We start from the raw sequence: 19,610 nt of genomic DNA, 5'->3' as shown, positions 1-19,610 counted from the left end.
TATGGGAAATAGATTTTTACAATCAAGCTAAAATCCTTAACTTCATTAATCATTTAAGTGGCATAGTTGCTGGCTTCTACATTAAATAAACATTGCATTTGTTCTTTCCCTGTGATATATTAAAGTACACAATATACCAATTATTGTTACAGTATATTTCAGTTATGAACATTTCACTTCATGCTGAGAAAAAAAAACTCAACTGCAATTAAATTGCAGTGTGTCTTTTATTGGGAAGCCAGAAGCTTCTTTATATAGAAACAGTGCTCATTAATTCAGTTACAATGGAGTTCCAATAAAGATACAGTAACATGCATAACACTGCTGGAGGTATGAGCTGAAACAGTGTTGGGACACACATGGGCTTTTCAAATGATATACCTATATCAATCCCAGCTCAGCCATTAACTCACTGTGTGTGACCCCGTGTAAGTCATTTAACCTCGTTGTGCTCTGTTCTTCAGATGAGATGTAAAACAAACAAGATCCTATTGGAAGGGACTCAGCTGCAGCAGTTGTGATGCTTAGTTCACCTCCAAGTCTCTGTAAGTCACTTTGGAATGTGTGCTAAATGACTAAGTAATAATAATAATAATAATAATAATAATAATAATAATAATAATAATAATAATAATAATAATAATAATGTGTATTATTATTCAATTTAATATTAGGCATTGATACAATTAAAATACAAAGAAAACTTTTATGTCACTTAAAACTCCACCACCGTTAGTGCCAGAAACAGTTTGGTGCTTTTACTGATTTTTTTCCCTCTGACCTTCTGGGTCATCAGAAGAAAGATTTATTTCCCTTTTTGAAGCTTCAACCAAACATATCTGCTTCCGTTTCCTCATGGAACCACTAAATAAACAGTATAATCCTATAAACTTAAAATGACTGTTTTGTTTCAACCGATCACACCGATAAGATTATATGCGAGTCAATCAATCAATTTTATATAGCACCTTTCATAGTGGACCACCATCACAAAGCACTTTACAAGATAGTGAGGATCAATGCATAATACATTAAATACAGTGAAATACAGGTCATAATACATTAAATACAAACAGTAAAAAAAACCAATGCAAATTTATTAAATACATGCATATTACAATGCAAATAAATTAACTACAGGCATATTACATTAAATACAGGGCTAGGAAGTGAATTCTAAACATTGTGGATGCGTGTGTCATACAGAATCATACGAATAAGATGGAGTGAAAAACCTGAAATAGCAATTTAGACAACAGCTAATAACAGATATCAGGCTTAAAGAGCATTGAAAGCAAGAGAGAACAAGTGGGTCTTGAGAGTTGATTTGAAGCGAGCGACTGTGGGAGTTGCACACACTAAAGCTGGGAGAGAGTTCCAGAGAGTCAGGGCCATGAAGCTAAAAGAGCGCTCTCTGAGTGTGGTTCGCTTCTGCTTGGGTATAACAAGCAAGTCAGAGTCAGAGGACCTCAGCTTGCGAGCAGGGAGATAGCGGGTCAGCAGGTTGGAGAGATACTCTGGACCTGTGTGATGAAGTGCCTTGTAAGCAAGCAGGAGAATTTTGAAAGTAATCCTGAACTTTACAGGTATCAAGTGTAGCTGGGCAAGACAGGGGGTAATGTGATCATGTTTTTTACATCTGGTAAGGATCCTAGCAGTGGCATTTTGTACCAGCTGCAATTGGACGGAAGACCACCATAGAGAGAGTTGCATCCGGGAAGGAAAGGTAGGGATGGACCTTTGAGATGTTTCGGAGGTGGTAGAAGGAGGATTTGACTACAGAGGAGATTTGGGCATCAAAGGAGAAGTCCACACTTATGAAGCCGGAATTTTGCAAACCAACAGTGCGCACAGTGCGTAACGTGCCTATGGCTGTGGGCGCCAGTGAACATGGTTATTTGTGTCATTGAATATATTTTAAGCAGTGTATGTTCAAATATTTAAATATTTATCCCATACTAAAACATCACTTGCAGTTTTATCTAAGAACTTAGGCTAGATATTATTATGTAAGTGAACCTACAGTGTAATTTCAGTGCCATTAAATTGTAGTTACTGCTAAACTGCAGTACAGTCATTTCTAATGGCATCCTAATTTCATGAAATGTCAAGTGAAATGTTAAATGTGAAATGTGAAATGTTTATGCAGATTTATTTAAATTATCCTATTTCTTTTTATTTTCAAACAATACTTAAATAATAGAAGATACCCTGGTCTCACAGTTTCCAAAAATTGTACCATCATTTTCTACAGTATATCTTGTAACAATTATCTTGTCAAATATTATCCAAACCAACAGAGGGAGGACAGCGACAGACCTCACAACTGAATTACAAATGAATGCAGTGCAGCAGCTGTGGAAAAAAGTCAGTATGGGTAATTAGCTGGATAGTTTGTAATGTAACCAGGCAGAAAAGGAGGGAGGGGGCTGTCATGCCTCCACTGCCCAGACTTATTATTATTAATTGTTTATTTAGCAGACGCCTTTATCCAAGGCAACTTACAGAGACTAGGGTGTGTGAACTATGCATCAGCTGCAGAGTCACTTACAAGTGACTTGCAAGTGACTTGCTCAGGGTCACACAATGAGTCAGTGGGTGAGGTGGGATTTGAACCAGGGACCTGTGGTTACAAGCCCTTTTCTTTAACCACTGGACCACACAGCCTCCTCTAGGACCATACCCATCCCATTGCTGCCGTTCTTTCCTAAAATTGTCCATTGATTCTCCCCTGATTTCTATGGCACAAATGGGATTACAAAAAATCAGCCAATTTGAAAAAACATACAATGCCTAGCAACTTTGATCCCACCTTTGATCCCAGCCTTGATATAACGTGGAAGGTGTCTCAGGGGATGTTGCTAAGTAATAATTAAGCAAAGTAGTGGTTCTGGCAGGGAACTCACTTTAACCTTCGATCAAATCATGTAAATATTAAGCATTTTTGAAGCGCTTCCAACACCAGACTAAATCATCAATCGAATAGCTAGTTTCTTATTCATCCCTCAATAAACAATATGGCCAATGACTGGCAAGGAAATAATTTATATCTTATCACAATCCACTATATCCCTGCTGTGCGCCAGAGTTCGCTTCATTCTCCCTAGCCTCCACCTGCTTTTTTTTGGGCTTCATCTACCAGGGGAGGGCAGCTATCCTGTCGCATTCCTATGGCTTCCTCTCCACTTATCTGCAAGCTAATTTATGGGCATGGGTACCTCGAAAGGCGAGGTCAAAGGCCAAAGAATGTAGTGTAAAATAAGTATAATGTAGCAGTGTTGTCTAGTCTGTTTTAATAAATAATCTATCACATACGTTTTCTCACTGAACTGTATTTCATGCAATTGGTGCAGCAAGGTAGACAGAGGATGGCGAGAGTGAATGGGGTTTTCAAGTTCATCCCAAACATGCTCGCTTGTATTGAGATCCAGGGGTTGTGGTGGAAGAGGTCTCTGTAATGCTCCTCAAATCATTAATTTCTGGCACAGTGGGCAGCAGTGTGGAGTAGTGGTTAGGGCTCTGGACTCTTGACCGGAGGGTCGTGGGTTCAATCCCCAGTGGGGGACACTGCTGTTGTACCCTTGAGCAAGGTACTTTACCTAGATTGCTCCAGTAAAAACCCAACTGTATAAATGGGTAATTGTATGTAAAAATAATGTGATATCTGTATAATGTGAAATAATGTATAATGTGATATCTTGTAACAATTGTAAGTCGCCCTGGATAAGGACGTCTGCTAAGAAATAAATAATAATAATAAAATAATAACAGTAGATGGGTGCATATCGTGTTGAAAGTAGCTATCAGGGTACACGTGCAACATTGTTCGGTGGACTTAACCTACAACGATGCTTAAGTAAACTACAGCATTCATTCAGGCTTCTACAGTAATCAAGGGACCAGGGGGGTATGCCAGGGCACCCCACACCAGGACACTTTCTAATCGGGTAGACAGGTCCTGATAAAGTGGCCAGGCTTTTTAGTTCATACAATGTACAGGATAGTACACTGTATTTATTTAACATGCAATTCAAAGTTCTATGTGTTTTAAACATGTGTATGGTAGGAAGCCCTGTGTTCATATGACAAAAAAAATGGCCTGTATTGAATAAATAAATGTGTTGCAGCATAACCAGGGACAACTGTGAGTGTTGCAGTTAGCAATAATACAACTGTGTGGGGTAATCTTTCTGTGGTGGAAACACTGAAGTACCTTAATGCAGGTAAACAGCTGAGCTGTCCTGTGGTTTAGTTAGAAACAACTGTTTAGTTAGTTCGAGTTAGGTTTTTGTTTTGTTTATTTTTTGTTTGTTTAAAGCCCTTTTAAATAATAAATGTGCCCAGTTGCGCTTCTCTGTAATTACTGTCTGAAGTCTGCTATTTACACCGTTGTCTGCCTTGACCAGTCACTCTACCACACATGCTATAACATTTTATTAAATGGACTTAAATAGACTTGAAATTAGAACTGCTAGGAAAAAAAGCATTAGCCAGACTTGTGGATGTAAAAATTAAGTGCTTTCTCCAGCCGTTAAACAGGTTTCCTACTTTATTTCACTCAATCAATAACACAGGTTTCTCAGTAGTCAAAAGATTAGTAACCATAGAAACAAATCTTCTGCATACAAAATGGACAGGAGAATAAACACGTAAAAGTTCACAAGCATGTCAGTAAAATTTAATATTTTGGTAAAGTTGGATTAGGTTTAAATAGGCTGTCTGATTAGTAGTTGAGTCGAAAGCTATTGATCCTTCTCCTAAATCTCGGCAAGACTATGCAGTGGTAGCCATGGCTAAGTGTAAAAATGTAAAAAAAAATGTCACACTATTGGCTGTGATAAAGTTGAGGTTGATGCGATATGCAGTTTAGATTACCTGTCCTGCATCCTCTGCACGAGGGCGTTATCTGACTAAAAACTGTTTTGTCACAGATTACTACTGAAATACAATTCTTCACCAGCAGGTGTCATACGATGAAGTTCCAGTCAGAATCTTCTCCTACAGTAGGAGATAGAACATTCTGAGTGCTGATTGCCACTGAATACTGGAGGTAGAGTCCTGCACGGGTCCGATCTTTACGACCCGCTTCCGACCCTGACCCGCTACTACAGGACCCGACCCGAAACCGCAACCCACTGCAACACCGTCCTCATTCCCCTCGACCCGACCCGCTTTAATAAGACCTGCAACCCGATCCAAACCCGCAAGTGTTTGTCCTTTACCTACTGCCTGCGTCGACTGACTCTCACGCTCTCACATTCACACACAGATATCTCTACCATTCTCCACGGATTGAGTTTACACATAGGCTATACAGCGTGGTAGCTTTCGCTAGTGGTCTGAATATATTTTAACATTGTAACATATTAACTATTGCTACTTTACTATAAAATACCTGTCTCTTCCTTTTGTTCCACCAGCTGAAAGGGAGCTACACCTGTGCTTTCGCTGAGATGATGTACTAGTTTTGTGGCTGTCATTTACAAGAACATAATGACAGGTTTTACAAGCAACGAATCCAGTCACATGTTTATTATTTTCATCGCTATGATGATTCCAAAAGAATTCCACACTTCTGATTTACCTCTCGAACTATTATCCACTTCATGATATGAACCCTGCGCGTGATAAAAAGATCTTGTGACGTATCAAACAAGGGAGAACAACACTGGTTAGTCAGCTGACTCCTCCCTAATCGCCTCTTTAGTGCTGGAAATACTGGTACATTTATCTTCTAATATGTTATTTGGGAAAGGGTTACAGACAAGTAACTGAAAGGACAGAACACATTTTTGGTGATTCAAATTCAGACCCGAAAAAGAGATCCTAGTGCCGAGAGACTTACACGTGTGATGTTAGTGCTGAGTACATCACATTGCTCTGCATGCGATTTAAAAACATTACCTTTACAGTATATAAAAATACAAAAAATGTGGAGATTATATAGGCGCCAAGTGTAAAAATAATAAAATAAAAAGCACCTTTTTCTTTTTTCCTGGATTTAACTTAAATCACAAAATTTTTCCTAGATTTTTCGGTAGTAATCTGTGATGTTTTTTCATGAACTCCCAGACATAGTTCATAAATGTATTAATTATTTTAAACCAACTCACCTTTTTTGCTGTTTTTCCCATCCCAATTGTTTTGCAGTTTGTTTGTGCACTTTGCTTTGCTATATTTTGTTTGAAACATGCCATCCACTCGGGACAAGAAGGACGCTGTGGATTCGAGCTGCCTGGCCTCGCCCTCTGAAGGAACAGACCCCGGTACCGGGGGCCTGGACGTGGGGCTGTCGGGTCAGATTGCAACACTGGCTGGCACTATTATGTCCTTGAATGGACATATTCATTAAAATTGATGAAAACACTGATGATCTATCGACTGATCTTCGTGCGCAGGTCGTCTCAGTGCTGGGGGAGTTGATGCTCTCGGTCACCACACTGCAGACTACATCCGATTCTCACAGAAAGCACCTGGACGACTTCGAAAAGGGCCACATCTACCATGACACTGGAAGTGAAAAAAAAAAAAAAGATGTCGGCCGAGATTACTGAGCTGCCGTCCAGGTCTGACTATCTTGAATCCAGATCGAAAAGATGCAATATTAGGCTGATCGGAATTGAAGAAGGAATCAAGGGTCTCTGTCCAACGGAATTCGTCTCACAACTGCTCAAGGATATTTTGGATCTAAAGGAGAAGCCCTTGTTGGATCGTGCCCATCGCACTCTGCAATCGAGGCCTAAAGAAGGCTAAAAGCCTCAGGTATTCGTAGTAAGTTCACTACTATTCAGGATGTGACATGATTTTACAACAGGCCAGAAACAATGAGATGACCCGACCTACAAAGAGTCTTGCGAACCAGAAAAAAAACATGAAGTTAGTAGATATTAGAACATATAGAGTGGGTTGTTCCGCCTCTTCAAAAAGCCCAACATAATAGAAGGGTGGTTCTGTCGCTGAGGAGACCCGACAAACAGGAGAGGGGTCACCGTCTTTGAGGAGACCCGACAAACAAGAGGGGTTCCGCTGCTTGGGGATCTCACATAAATAGAAGCATCAGAACCTGGCTGCATGAATGGTTGAATTTCATTAAATATCAGGGAGAGCTGTTGCTGAATTTCACTGGCTGGCGTGGCTGGCTACTGATTAGAAGTGCTGGCTGTGGGGATGACTTGCTCAGGCACAGGAAAAACTGGTTCTGCTGAAATGGAACTGCAATAGAGAAGGGAGATTCTCGATCGCTCCCTGCTGGAATCGCACTACCATTTTTAGGAAGGGTTTTTATTAATTTGTTCATGGTCCAGTCTTTCCAAAACAGTCGCTCGGGAGGATCATCCTGCGGCCGGAGACACTTGGATTGGCGAAGATTAGGACCTTGGGTGGCAGGTAGATATGTAGAAACTTGAACAGGAGCCTGATCAGATCTAACTGAGATGCCAGAGGTAGAGAAAAATCAGGGGCTGGAGGGACCCTGGATTGAAACTGGAGGAGAATGGTCTGGTATAACAGGAAATCCTGAGAATCCTCTGAATCGGAAGACAGATGCGGTAAGTTCTCCATTATGCTCGATAGAATTTGAGAGTCTTGAAATCCACAAACAAACAAAAAAAAAGACAAGACAGCTAGATAGGGGTGACTGATGGCTAAATAAGGTAGATTTAATTGATGAAAGAAGATGATAGAATGCAGGTGGGCCTAGCTCCACCCCCCGAACCCCACTTATAGGTTAACATTTAAATTGATAGCAAATTAAATAAAGGTTGGTAATAATTAGGAAACAAATATAGCTGGATTTTGAAATGGTATATTATTAATAAAGAGGCATGTAATTGATTCACTGGACTACAAGCGTTTGTGCATGGGTTATGTCGACACTCGTATCGCTTTAATGGACCTTGGGCTTTCACACTCGGTCTGTTCACTTCTACTCATGCCGATATTCAACCTATAACCCTATAATGTCAATACAAAAACATTTCTAAAAAGGAAACTTTTTATAGAAATGTTGCTTTTTAGCGTTTTCTTCTTTATAAACCATCACAATTAGCCTACTTTGCAGCTCAGATTCCCTCTATCCCTGTCAAAAATGCCAATAGAACACCACAGACTTGCACATTAGTTTTTCACATTTTTAAGACCTGTGGACCATGTACCAAAAATATCTTACTGCTGTATGTTATTATTCCAGTTTGGTTTTGTAATGTGTTGGGTTCTAATAAATATATGAACCCTAGCTATCTCTCATTAACATGTGTATTTCACTGATTTAATGTTGTGTTCTGGGTAAAAATGCTTGCACAGAAATAGGTTTGGTATGAAAGGTTTACCAAAACAAAAGGATAATTGTTTACTTGTTGCTTCCTGAAAATTGGCTCCAGAAGTCCAAGGAGCAATATATTTTTTCGGTCTAAGGGTTAACTTTTTTAAATCATAGTGTACAAACAAAAATTAAAAAAAGAATGATGAATAAAGTACCGCAATGCACTGTGGTGCTAAAAAGTGAACAGCAGCCATCCGTGCATCAGATGCCTTGAATAACACCCAGAAATAAGTGTAAAATTCCATTGTGATTCACGAGCAAAGACTCATCTTGTAAACTTACATGATACTGTATACATTGTCAGCAGACTTATTTACTGCACGTGTGTCTCTGGCGTTTTGTGGTTCAATATGGAGTTTACTGTAAGTTATTATTTTAGAGCTAACATGTCAAATTCAGCTGTTAAAAATACTTATTATAATAATGCATAAGACACTTAAGAACTACTAAAAAACTGCTAAAATTCTTTATTAAACCTTTTAGCTAGAAGACTTTGGACATTGATAATGCCTTCTAGTCCAAACCTTTTTGGAAACTGCATTTACTAGTTTTTTTTTAAATTCCACTATATATTATAATCAGGATTTGAGTTTCCTGGAGAAGTTTGGATTTCAACTAGTATTCTGTCAGTAGTCAGTCATTTTGTCCAGTGACGTGGGTGGCACTGAGTAGGGAAACATTCTATATGGGATTCGAATGTGTACAACATCACAAACTCCAGTTTGCATCTGTACATATACGACTTGAAATTCTGTGAGTTAAGATAATGATCCAATTGGGTAGAATTTCAAATCTTACTGGATACATAACTGAAATCTTGAAGGTGACATCTATTAACATACATATAAAAAGACCAGAATCTCAATAAAGTGTAAATGTCCTAATCAAGTTTCAGTACAATTGGGTAAGTGGCTCTCTAGATGCTGGCTGTGTACAAATGTAGTCAGATGGAGAGGAACCTCCATATATCAATTTTGATCATCTTAATAACTTAATTACTAAAAATAATGCAAGAGGTTAAAAATGAAAAGGAGGGGCCCTGACAACACTGCTAGCAAGCTCTCATGTACTGTGTGAAATAAATTGCTTTATTGATCAGGCACTAATCAGATGAAAGTTTAAAAATACGTGATCAAGAAACAATTATTTATTGGACAATGTTCTGGTACTGTAATCATTTCTTAATAACCTTTATCTTTTAAGTATTAAAAACATATTTTTAAAATAAAAACATTAACCAACTAAAATAATCCAGCTATCGCTTACCCTGGAAATATATATATATTTTCAGCTATGGTTTTGCATCACCTATAATTTTAGTTTTGGAAAACTACAAAGTGGTATGTAATTCAATATGTTAACATAACATTATTCAGCAGGTTTCAAAATGAGTTAATTCTATAGGGTGATACAAAACTTTTGACCATAGCTGTAGGTCAATCAAATCATATGTTTGGTTCCATTTTTATGTGCCGATCGTAGAACATTGACAATATGATGCCGTCAACTTGGTTCTCTCAACCGTACCAAGCTTACTAGTTACCCAGTTGTCCTATTTGGGCTCGTTCTGAGCTTACTAACATTGATATTTAAATACCGCTGGGGTCAGATCAGCCTGAAGCCTCAGTGAAACTAAAACGCTTAATGACTAGTTTCACAGACCCCGATTAGCACCAATCTTAGACTGCTGTTACTTAAGCCAATCGAAGTCTGTGAAACCAGCCATACATGTTTTAATTACACTGCAAGGAGTCTTTAGCTTCCTTTCCATGATAGCAGGGCTTAATTTAGCTATAATTATTCTGAGGGGTGTTGCTAGCTGGCAGTGGGTCTTTGACCCTTGGCGTATGTTTATTTGTATTTTAGCACTGTGTTAAGCAATGTAACAGTCACAATTCAGTTAATGGGTAAAGCTTTCTGTTGACCGGTAGGCATGTAAAAGAAGACACAGTATAGTATTCTTTCAACCTGTCCTTTGCACTCTGTATTTCACTAAGCAGGTCTTGGGGGTCATTATCACGCACGTAAACTCACGTTGGGGAATTTACTTTTAAATAGTAATCAGTTACATGTACAAGTAGTCTGTGTAAGGTAATGGCTGCAGATGTTACAGTTGGTCACAGGCCAAGGTAAAAGCCACTCTTAGGAAAATATCCTAAGTCGCTTAAAGTTTGCAAAACGGCATTTGAATGATGGATATGAGTTCTGGTCAAAGGTTTTGTGGAGTGATGAAACAGAAATTGAGCTATTTGGTTACGCTGATAGTCATTACGTTTGAAGAAAGTCTGGTGAGGTGTACAAAGAAAAGAACACCATACCTACTGTCAAGCATGCAGGTGGTAATATCATTTAATGGGGCTGTTTTTCCTCTAATGGCACCGGAAATTTAGTTCCAATACATGGTAAAATGGATTCCATAACATACCAAAAGATATTGGCCAATCATCTGAAGCCCTCCGCTACAAAACTTGGTTTAAAGCGCAACTGGATGTTACAACACAACAACAATCCAAAGCACACATCAAAATCTACTGCAGAAAGGCTAAAGAAGGGGGTTCCCGAGTTGCGCATCCAGTAAAAAGCACTTGCATAGAGTGCAGGATGCGCCCTATAGTTTGGACTTCGTCGGTTCGAGTCCAAGTTATTCCTTTGCCGACCGAGGATGGGAGCTCACAGGGGGCGGCGCACAATTGGCCGAGCGCTGTCCGGGGGAGGGAGGGTTAGGTCGGCCAGGGTGTTCTCAGCTCACCGCACACCAGCGACACCTGTAGTCTGGCCAGGTGCCTGCGGGCTTGCCTGGAAGTTGCTCAGAGCTGCGTTTTTCTGGGTGGCTGGGTTGGCTGACGGCACACACTTCGGAGGACAGCGTGTGGTGGTAGTGGTGAGCTGAGCTAAACAAAAATAATTGGACACTAAAATTGGACATTAAATTGGGGAGAAAACAACAAAAAAAAAGGAATTGGCAACTAATAAATAAAAAAAAAAAATTGATTGAGAATCTTTGGTATGAGTTGAAGAAGGCTGTGCACAAGAGAAGTCCTCAGAATTTGAATAAACTGGAACAATTTTGTGTTGAAGAATGGTCAAAAATCACAAAAGAATCATGCCAAAAGCTCATTGACAAATATCCTAATAGTTTAAAAGATGTCTGTATTGCTAAAGGTGCCTCAACAAGCAATTAATTTCATTTTTCTTGTCAGGGTATAAATACTTTTGAATTAGCATTTGTGGAGTTTTGAAAATTAAAATTCTGAAATAAATAATTGTAGACATTATAAAACCAGGCAGATCATTTCAAACTATCATTTAACATCTCCTGTCTGCAATCAAGTTGTTTTTGCTAGTTGCATACCGTTAGATTTCATTCCTTTCAAAAATATTGAAAAAAGACTTTTAGTCGAAACATGTCATTGGATGTATTGTATTCCTTTTAGTATTTCTAAATGTAGCACTGCTTTAGCACTTATAGTAATTGTCATTATTCATTCTAGTATTTCTAAATGTAGCACTGCTTTAGCATTGTCTTATAGTAATTGACGTTATTTACTCTGAGGTCAAAACCTTTTTAGAACCTTCATAACAATGTAACAGAATAGACTTTGAGTAGTCCCATAGAAATCTTTAACCCACTGTCTCTATCCTGGCATTCTGATGACAAGAATAAACCTCTTAAGCTTTGCTCTCATGGGGTTATAGTGTTTTACCATTAGCAGTTTGTTTGTTACATGATTGCCAATAAGCAATGGTGTGTAGTTTTGTAGTTCACTATACTCATTTTCTTAATTGCTCCATGTGGTTTACAATAGTTGTACTGTATATGCTTTCACCCATGCGTTACATGAAAATACAAGTGGCCCATTGTAGAAAATAGGCCTGCTTTTATTTTTGATTGAGCACTACCAAAATAAAACCTTTGAATTGTTTTTTTCAAGCTGTAAGTTAAAAAAAAATGATAATAATAAATAATGAAATTATTTTTGCATAATAATGAAAATATGTATAAAGAATTTTGAAATAGTATTAACCAGTTATTATCTGTGCATTGTTATAAGAATAATTAATGAATCCTTTTCTTTATAACATTACATGAAGCTTTACATTAGAAACATGTGTAAATAAAGTGTGAATTTTTATTGATAATCTATAACTAATGTCCTTTATTTTAGTTATTTTTATTCCCTGTGTATTTACCAGTGTTTATAAAAAAACAACATTAAAATGAATGAAAGGTTTTCCAGTTAAATATCTGGGGTAATACTCCCTAGCTTGCATTTCGTGAATGCAAACCAAGAATAAAGGGTCCAAAGATGTGTCCAATATTAATTGCACTCCATTGTTCTAATGGGTAACTCAAACCATATTATTTCTAGCTTCTAAGCAACTAATTAAATGTAATTTGTAGTACATAACCACCATACCACTTATTCATTTAAAGCTCTTTCAGGTTTTGGTTTGCTCATACTTATCTATTCTGCTCTGGGGAAAAGTTGTTTATTTCTTCTTTTTTTTTTTTTTTGATCCTCAAACACTGCCAACACATTCATTCTCATCAGCTCAACAACTGCGTCATCTCAGGAAAAATAAGCTTTGCAGCAGTTCCTTCCAATTGATACTGTTAACTGTTGCGTCACCTGTTTTGTACATGTGGCCTTTTCAATTAATTATTCAAAGAACTCTCTAAATGAATTGACCATGTATTTAATGTGTGTGGCTCTGGGCGTGTGATATGCTTGGCACCTGTTTTGAGGAATCCATTTATTCATGTGTATCCTGAGAAAGAGGTATATTTCAATTAGACTTTCAGTAAACAATCTGCACTGTTGTATAGTTTTTTGTTTGTTGAAGTAACAAAATATGGGAGGTTTCAAATCTGGTCTTTTTGCATGTTATAATAATTGGCCCAGAATACTCACCCAATAGATGGGATAAAAATATTGAAGGCTTCAGTCTTCCTTTGCTACCATCATTGTTTGAACGACTGCTTAAATACAGTGCCTGTGTACACCCACAAATGTCCTGCAGTTCTTTCTCCCCTCCTCTGCAGCGGCATCTCCCTTCAGGGGGGTAGATTTCCATCTCCTGAGTGTCAGTGTCTTATTCCGGCACCCCGGAAGGTGAGATGCTGGGCCAAAACAGTCTCCAGGAGCTCAACCCTGCCATTTGGCACTGTGTAAAACAGCTTCTAGGATTCTTACAGCTAATTCAGTGCCGCTTCCTCTGGAGGAGTTAATGGGGAGTTACATGATGAACAGGTTTCTGAATGCAGACTATTCTCTACATAATGTGTGTGCACTGACTTGTTACTATGGCAACGCAGAGAACAGGGTTTAAACAATAAAAGCCAAGAGGAACGAGCACATACTGTAGGAAGAACCAGTTAGAAATATGTTTTAAAGGAATCATTAATGCAGTCTGAATTGGAGTAAGATGTATTCTGTTTATTTTCCCACCATACATGTTTTAAATCATTGTTGCTGAACTCCACAATTTGCACTGGGCTGTTATTTTTGTCCTGTAATTAGATTTTGCAAATGTTTAATAAACTCACTGTTTCAGGGGGAAGGAATTACTGATGTACATCGGTAGTGGTAATTTTTTACTAGTCCCATTATAGAAATTCCACCTTGCTCAGGTTTGCTGCCTCAAAGTTAAACATACGAAATGTCCATGACTGCAGTAATATTTCAGGTCATTCTCTATAACTCAGTAGCCAAAATGAACAAGATTCCTTTTTTAGTTATTAAAAGTACTTTAATGATATGTGGTCCTAAAATCAGACTGAATGTTATTCATTTTTATATAGTTTAATACATGTTGTACCGACATGACTTATTTTAAATACCTTTCCTCCCTGACTTTGAGTTGGCACTCTAAATTGAGTTTCCTTTTTTATGGCTTACTAAATCCAGGATGCAAAGCTAATAAAATGTTAATATCATCGCTACAATAAATTTAAATAAATGCCTAACACAAGTGATATGAATAATGCAATGCTATATGTGCTGCCTCCAAGTTTCTGAAACATGATGTAGATGAAACTTTGTTTTATGATGATGTGAATTCAATATAACCATAGATGAAAATGTATGTACAATAATATTTATTGGATTATACTTCCTAATTCAATTAGCATTTACCAGTGACTACAGTATAGCTTAGTAATGTTAAATAAAGCAGAACATTTTGGGGAAATTTTGGGCAATTTCAGATCTTCATCAGCTTCACTTTGCTACCAAACTGTTGAGTTTTGCCTGTCAGTGGAATAGCATTTAAATACTGCAATACTCAAAATTTCTCAAACAGGGTTTTATTAAAACTTCCCACCCCAATCAACAGAGCATGGATAGAAGACCTTGGAAACTCGTTTTAGGGATGGAAGGCTTCAATAGAAATGTGAGGCCCTATTCACAAAGCTTTTGGTTAATTTAAATAAATACATATTCATGACGCATTTCTTGCCTGTTGTCAAATAAGCCAATAACTGTCAAGAAGAGTTTAAAGAATTTAAATCTGTATTTAAGTGTCTTTAAATAACTCATGAGATATAGCTTCACAATTGGGGCTGTAGTTGTTATTCAAAGTGCTGAATCTGTATTGTGGGCTGATTTGTGTCTTGTCTTTCCACAGGGTAACACTGGATTTATATATGACAACTGAAAGAGCTGAAAAACCTGGACTTCATGGTGAATGTTTTGTGGACATTAAGTAGGGACACAGGACTACGACATACCAAGGGCCACGATTCTTGCACTAAACAGAGATGAGTGTTGGCAGAATAAACCTTTACAGCATTGTTTCCTCAGAAGAAGACGGCCTAAGGCTGACCACCATGCGTGGAGTAAACGGTTTCGGAAACGGCAAAATCCACACCCGGAGGAAGTGCAGGAACAGATTTGTGAAGAAAAATGGACAGTGCAACGTCCAGTTCACCAACATGGATGACAAGTCTCAAAGATACATGGCTGATATGTTCACAACATGTGTGGATATCCGCTGGCGGTACATGCTGTTGATCTTCTCCCTTGCCTTTTTGATATCATGGCTGGCATTTGGATTAGCTTTTTGGCTGATCGCCCTCATCCACGGAGATCTAGACAACCCTGCGGGTGATGACAACTTCAAGCCTTGTGTTTTGCAAGTCAACGGCTTCATAGCTGCTTTTCTTTTCTCCATTGAAACTCAGACCACTATTGGATATGGGTTTCGCTGCGTCACTGAGGAATGTCCTGTCGCCGTTTTTATGGTGGCCTTTCAATCCATTGTTGGGTGTATTATTGACTCTTTCATGATTGGTGCAATCATGGCAAAGATGGCACGGCCGAAGAAGAGAGCGCAAACCTTACTTTTCAGCCATAATGCTGTAATAGCGATGAGGGATGGGAAGCTTTGTCTCATGTGGCGAGTCGGGAACCTTAGGAGGAGTCACATTGTTGAGGCCCATGTCAGGGCTCAGTTGATTAAGCCACGCATCACAGAGGAAGGAGAATACATACCCCTTGACCAAATAGACATAAATGTTGGGTTTGATAAAGGTTTAGACCGTATCTTCTTGGTTTCTCCAATAACAATTATTCACGAAATCGATGATGAGAGTCCTTTATATGGCATAAGCAAACAAGACTTAGAAACAGCGGATTTTGAAATTGTGGTCATACTTGAAGGGATGGTGGAAGCCACTGCTATGACAACCCAAGCCCGTAGCTCATACCTGGCAAGTGAGATTCTGTGGGGCCACAGGTTTGAACCTGTTCTCTTTGAGGAGAAAAACCAATACAAAGTAGACTATTTCCACTTCCACAAAACCTACGAGGTGCCCTCAACTCCACGCTGTAGTGCCAAGGACATAATTGAGAATAAATACCTGGTTCCTAGTACCAACTCTTTCTGTTATGAAAATGAACTTGCTTTTATGAGCAGGGATGAGGAAGATGACGAGGACAGCCGAGTGCTGGATGACTTGAGTCCAGACAGCAGGCATGAATTTGATAGACAAGCCACCATAGCACTGGATCAGAAGTCATACAGGCGGGAATCAGAGATATGACCCCCTAACCATTGATCTTGCATCAGCTTTTTTTCTTTTGTTTTTGTTTGTTTCAATGAATACGTGCAGAACAATGCAAGTGCCATAGGACAACTTAACTACTGTAATAACATTGAGAGGTCAAGCGATAAAATCAGTGTCAAGATTCTTGTGAATCTAGAAGGGTAAGCAGAACTGCTGAAGCAAAATACAATTAACAAATGCTGTGGTAAGAAAAACAAACAATAAATATGGCTTCCTGGAAGTATAGTCAAGAATGTCCAAGACTAAGACGTTAGGTGACATAAAATGACCTTGTTTCTTAATGAAAACTTGAATTTTATTTTTGTAAGATGGCTCAACCTGAAAGCTTTAAATGAAGTAATACAAAGAAATGTAATATAGAAATGAAAGAGATTATTTAGTACTGATCTGTAAATAGGTTGCTTAGGTAAGTTATGATGTAACTTTTGATCCCCACCAATTGGTATTATTATTAGTTTATTCAGCAGACGCCTTTATCCAAGGCGACTAATAGAGACTAGGGTGTGTGAACTATGCATCAGCTGCAGAGTCACTTACAAGTACGTCTCACCTGAAAGACGGAGCACAAGGAGGTTAAGTAACTTGCTCAGGTTCACACAATGAGTCAGTGGCTGAGGTGGGATTTGAACCGGGGACCTCCTAGTTACAAGCCCTTTTCTTTAACCACTGGACCACACAGCCTCCTATGCCTCCTAACAATTGGTATTGCAAGGTTTTTTGCCTGCTTTTTTAGGCTCCTAGGGCACCAGCATGAAGGTGTCACAATTAACAGATAATAATGTGGTTATCCCTATTGAAAACTTGGGCATATACACAAAGGAGCTATAGATTTGTGGTGCATGCAAATTTCCTTGGACTCGCACTCAACAATGCACAACAAATGAGCCACACACTCTGAGTGACTACAATGTCGGCAAGCACAATTTACTGCAGAATATGTCAAATTACTGGTGCAAAGGGCTTGACAAAACAGACGTGGCAAACAGGCTCAACCCTTTGAGTACTACATTTATTTTGCACCTCTAAAATGACATGGAAGCTGGTGAATATTAAGGACATTTTATTTAAATAAAGACAACATCCTAGTAAAGGAAAGCAATATTGCCATGAATAGATCAATCATTTTAACTAGTACATCTAAATAACATAATTCCAAAAAATCCCTAGAGAGCTGCTATATTTGGCTTATACATGTTGGAATAAATATTTGTGTATGTTATTACAATTCAGGAAAAGGGACAGCCACCATCACATGACATTCATAATTAACAATTATAATGCAATCAAAGTTCACGATTGCAGCCACCAAGTAAATGCTCTAAATAAATGGAAAGAGGGGTGAGTCTTTATATCGAGCTAGTAACAAACACAGCTGCTTATTTTTTGCGTGTTTCCAATTGCCTCCTCATATGTTGCAATGACCACTTGGTCTAACTGGAATTTGTAAAACAAAAAATTGTGTCCAAATTGTCCTCAAATACCTGGCAATAGCCACAAGATCAAGCAAGATTTCATTCCAATGTTTTCATCAAACACACTCCGAATTTTAAATTCAAGATGGGGCTAGGGTTGAGCTGAACTGCAGGTTGTCTTCAAGTAAGTAGCTTCAAATGTAATTTTAATTGCTTTTTTTTTTTTTTTTACGTTTCCTTTACTATGTTTTTTATGGTTGCTTCAATATTGTGTTCTTATTTTTTTTCACTAAATATGCATTTACAAGGGTGCAGCAGGGCAGGAGTCCTGCACATGAGAGGAGTTTTTGTGTGTAAATATTGTAAATAGTGTGTATTGTAATTGTTGTAATTAAGTATGAAGTCCTGACACACCTGGGAGAGGCTGCCTGCTGTGTGTGATTGACAGCTGTGGAATCCAATCAGCAGGTAGGTGTGTTCCAGCGGGGCGTCGGGTAGAAAAAGGTCCCATTTATTCACCTCTGGGCTGCTGCAAAGCCAAAGGGCTGACCATCGTCCACACTACCTGTACAAAGAGAGCAAAACATCTTGCTGAAAGCCGTGAGGTTAAACCTGGGTCAAGGCTGAAGAAAAAAACCAAAAACGCTGATGGCCGGGTGAGTCGGAGTTTGTTTATTGAACAGAGAAGATAAGTTCAGAGATTGTAGAGAGCGAGGTGAATAAGTGGGGATGTATTAGGTGTAGCTCACACCTTTTTCACGGCACCTTTTATTTTATAGTTTTTGTACAGTGTTTTATTTTTGTTTACGTACATTTCCCTGTATGGCCTTAGTGCACTACCATTGCTCATGTGACACTACCAGCAATGATAGCACACTGAGGACATACAGGGAAATGTACGTAAAAAAAAAATAAAACACTGTACAAAAACGGTTTCGGTTTCATTTTTCGGCTTCGACCCAAGTTTACCCTCACAGCGACAGGAGGCTTTCAGCAAGATGTGTCGCTCTGTTTGTACAGATAGTGTGGACGATGGTCAGCCCTTTAGCTTTGCAGCAGCCCTGAGGTGATTAAATGAGATGTTTTTATACCCAACACCCCGCTGGAACACACCTACCTGCTGACTGGATTCCACAGCTGTCAATTACACACAGCAGGCATGCTCTCCCAGGAGTGTCAGATACTTCATTAATTAATTACAACAATTACAATAAATACACACTATTTACACACAAAAGCAAAATTAGTGAATCACTTAAAATTTCATTTATTTTACGATGTTTGATTCAATCCAAAAATTTAAAAAATGGGGTAATCATGTCTGCATCAAAATACATTTTGAAATAAAGATTAATTAATTAATCGAATGAATTGGATCAAAAGCAGCATATTATTATTAGTATAATAATAATAATTATTATTATTATTTTACCATTTATTTAGAGTTATACTAATTATTTTTTTTTTGGATTGGTGCACTATCACTGCTGTGGTTCTGAAGGGTACATTTGTGCTTGTGATATATACACTATCATAGTGAATATATGAAAAAATGTCATTTGAGCTTTTTTGTTTTGTTCCTTAAAACATTATATATATATATATATATATATATATATATATATATATATATATTAAAACTCTGGTACTGTACAGTCCTAGCTAGGTGGGACTTTATTGTAAACTACTGTAACATAGGCCTGGCTATGGAGTGTCATGTTATATAATGTATAGTCCTAAGTATGGAGCTTGCTGTTAATATATTGTATAGATCATTTTGCCTACTGTATGTAGGTTCTATGGATAATTG

General features: G+C 38.2%; 1 protein-coding gene across 3 annotated transcripts in view; it reads left to right on the top strand.

The window, feature by feature from the left end:
* The window catches only part of LOC117431630 (ATP-sensitive inward rectifier potassium channel 12-like), a 37,990-nt gene extending 19,742 nt beyond the window's left edge, over positions 1 to 18,248 (top strand). For 2 of the 3 annotated variants that reach the window (XM_034052783.3, XM_058995977.1), the window contains exon 3: positions 14,948 to 18,248. In XM_034052783.3, coding sequence (XP_033908674.3) covers positions 15,081 to 16,364 — 1,284 coding nt within the window. In that variant the 5' untranslated portion in view covers positions 14,948 to 15,080 and the 3' untranslated portion in view covers positions 16,365 to 18,248. Of the gene's footprint in view, positions 1 to 468; positions 546 to 14,947 lie in introns of those variants that run through there. The other variant, XM_058995978.1, reaches the window with a different exon arrangement.
* The last annotated feature ends 1,362 nt before the right edge of the window (positions 18,249 to 19,610 follow it).

This window comes from Acipenser ruthenus, chromosome 22, assembly GCF_902713425.1.
Source record: "Acipenser ruthenus chromosome 22, fAciRut3.2 maternal haplotype, whole genome shotgun sequence".
In the NCBI taxonomy this organism is placed as follows: Eukaryota; Metazoa; Chordata; class Actinopteri; order Acipenseriformes; family Acipenseridae; genus Acipenser; species Acipenser ruthenus.
Note: the sequence above shows the minus strand (reverse complement) of the source record. Positions and strands in the feature narration are given on the sequence as shown.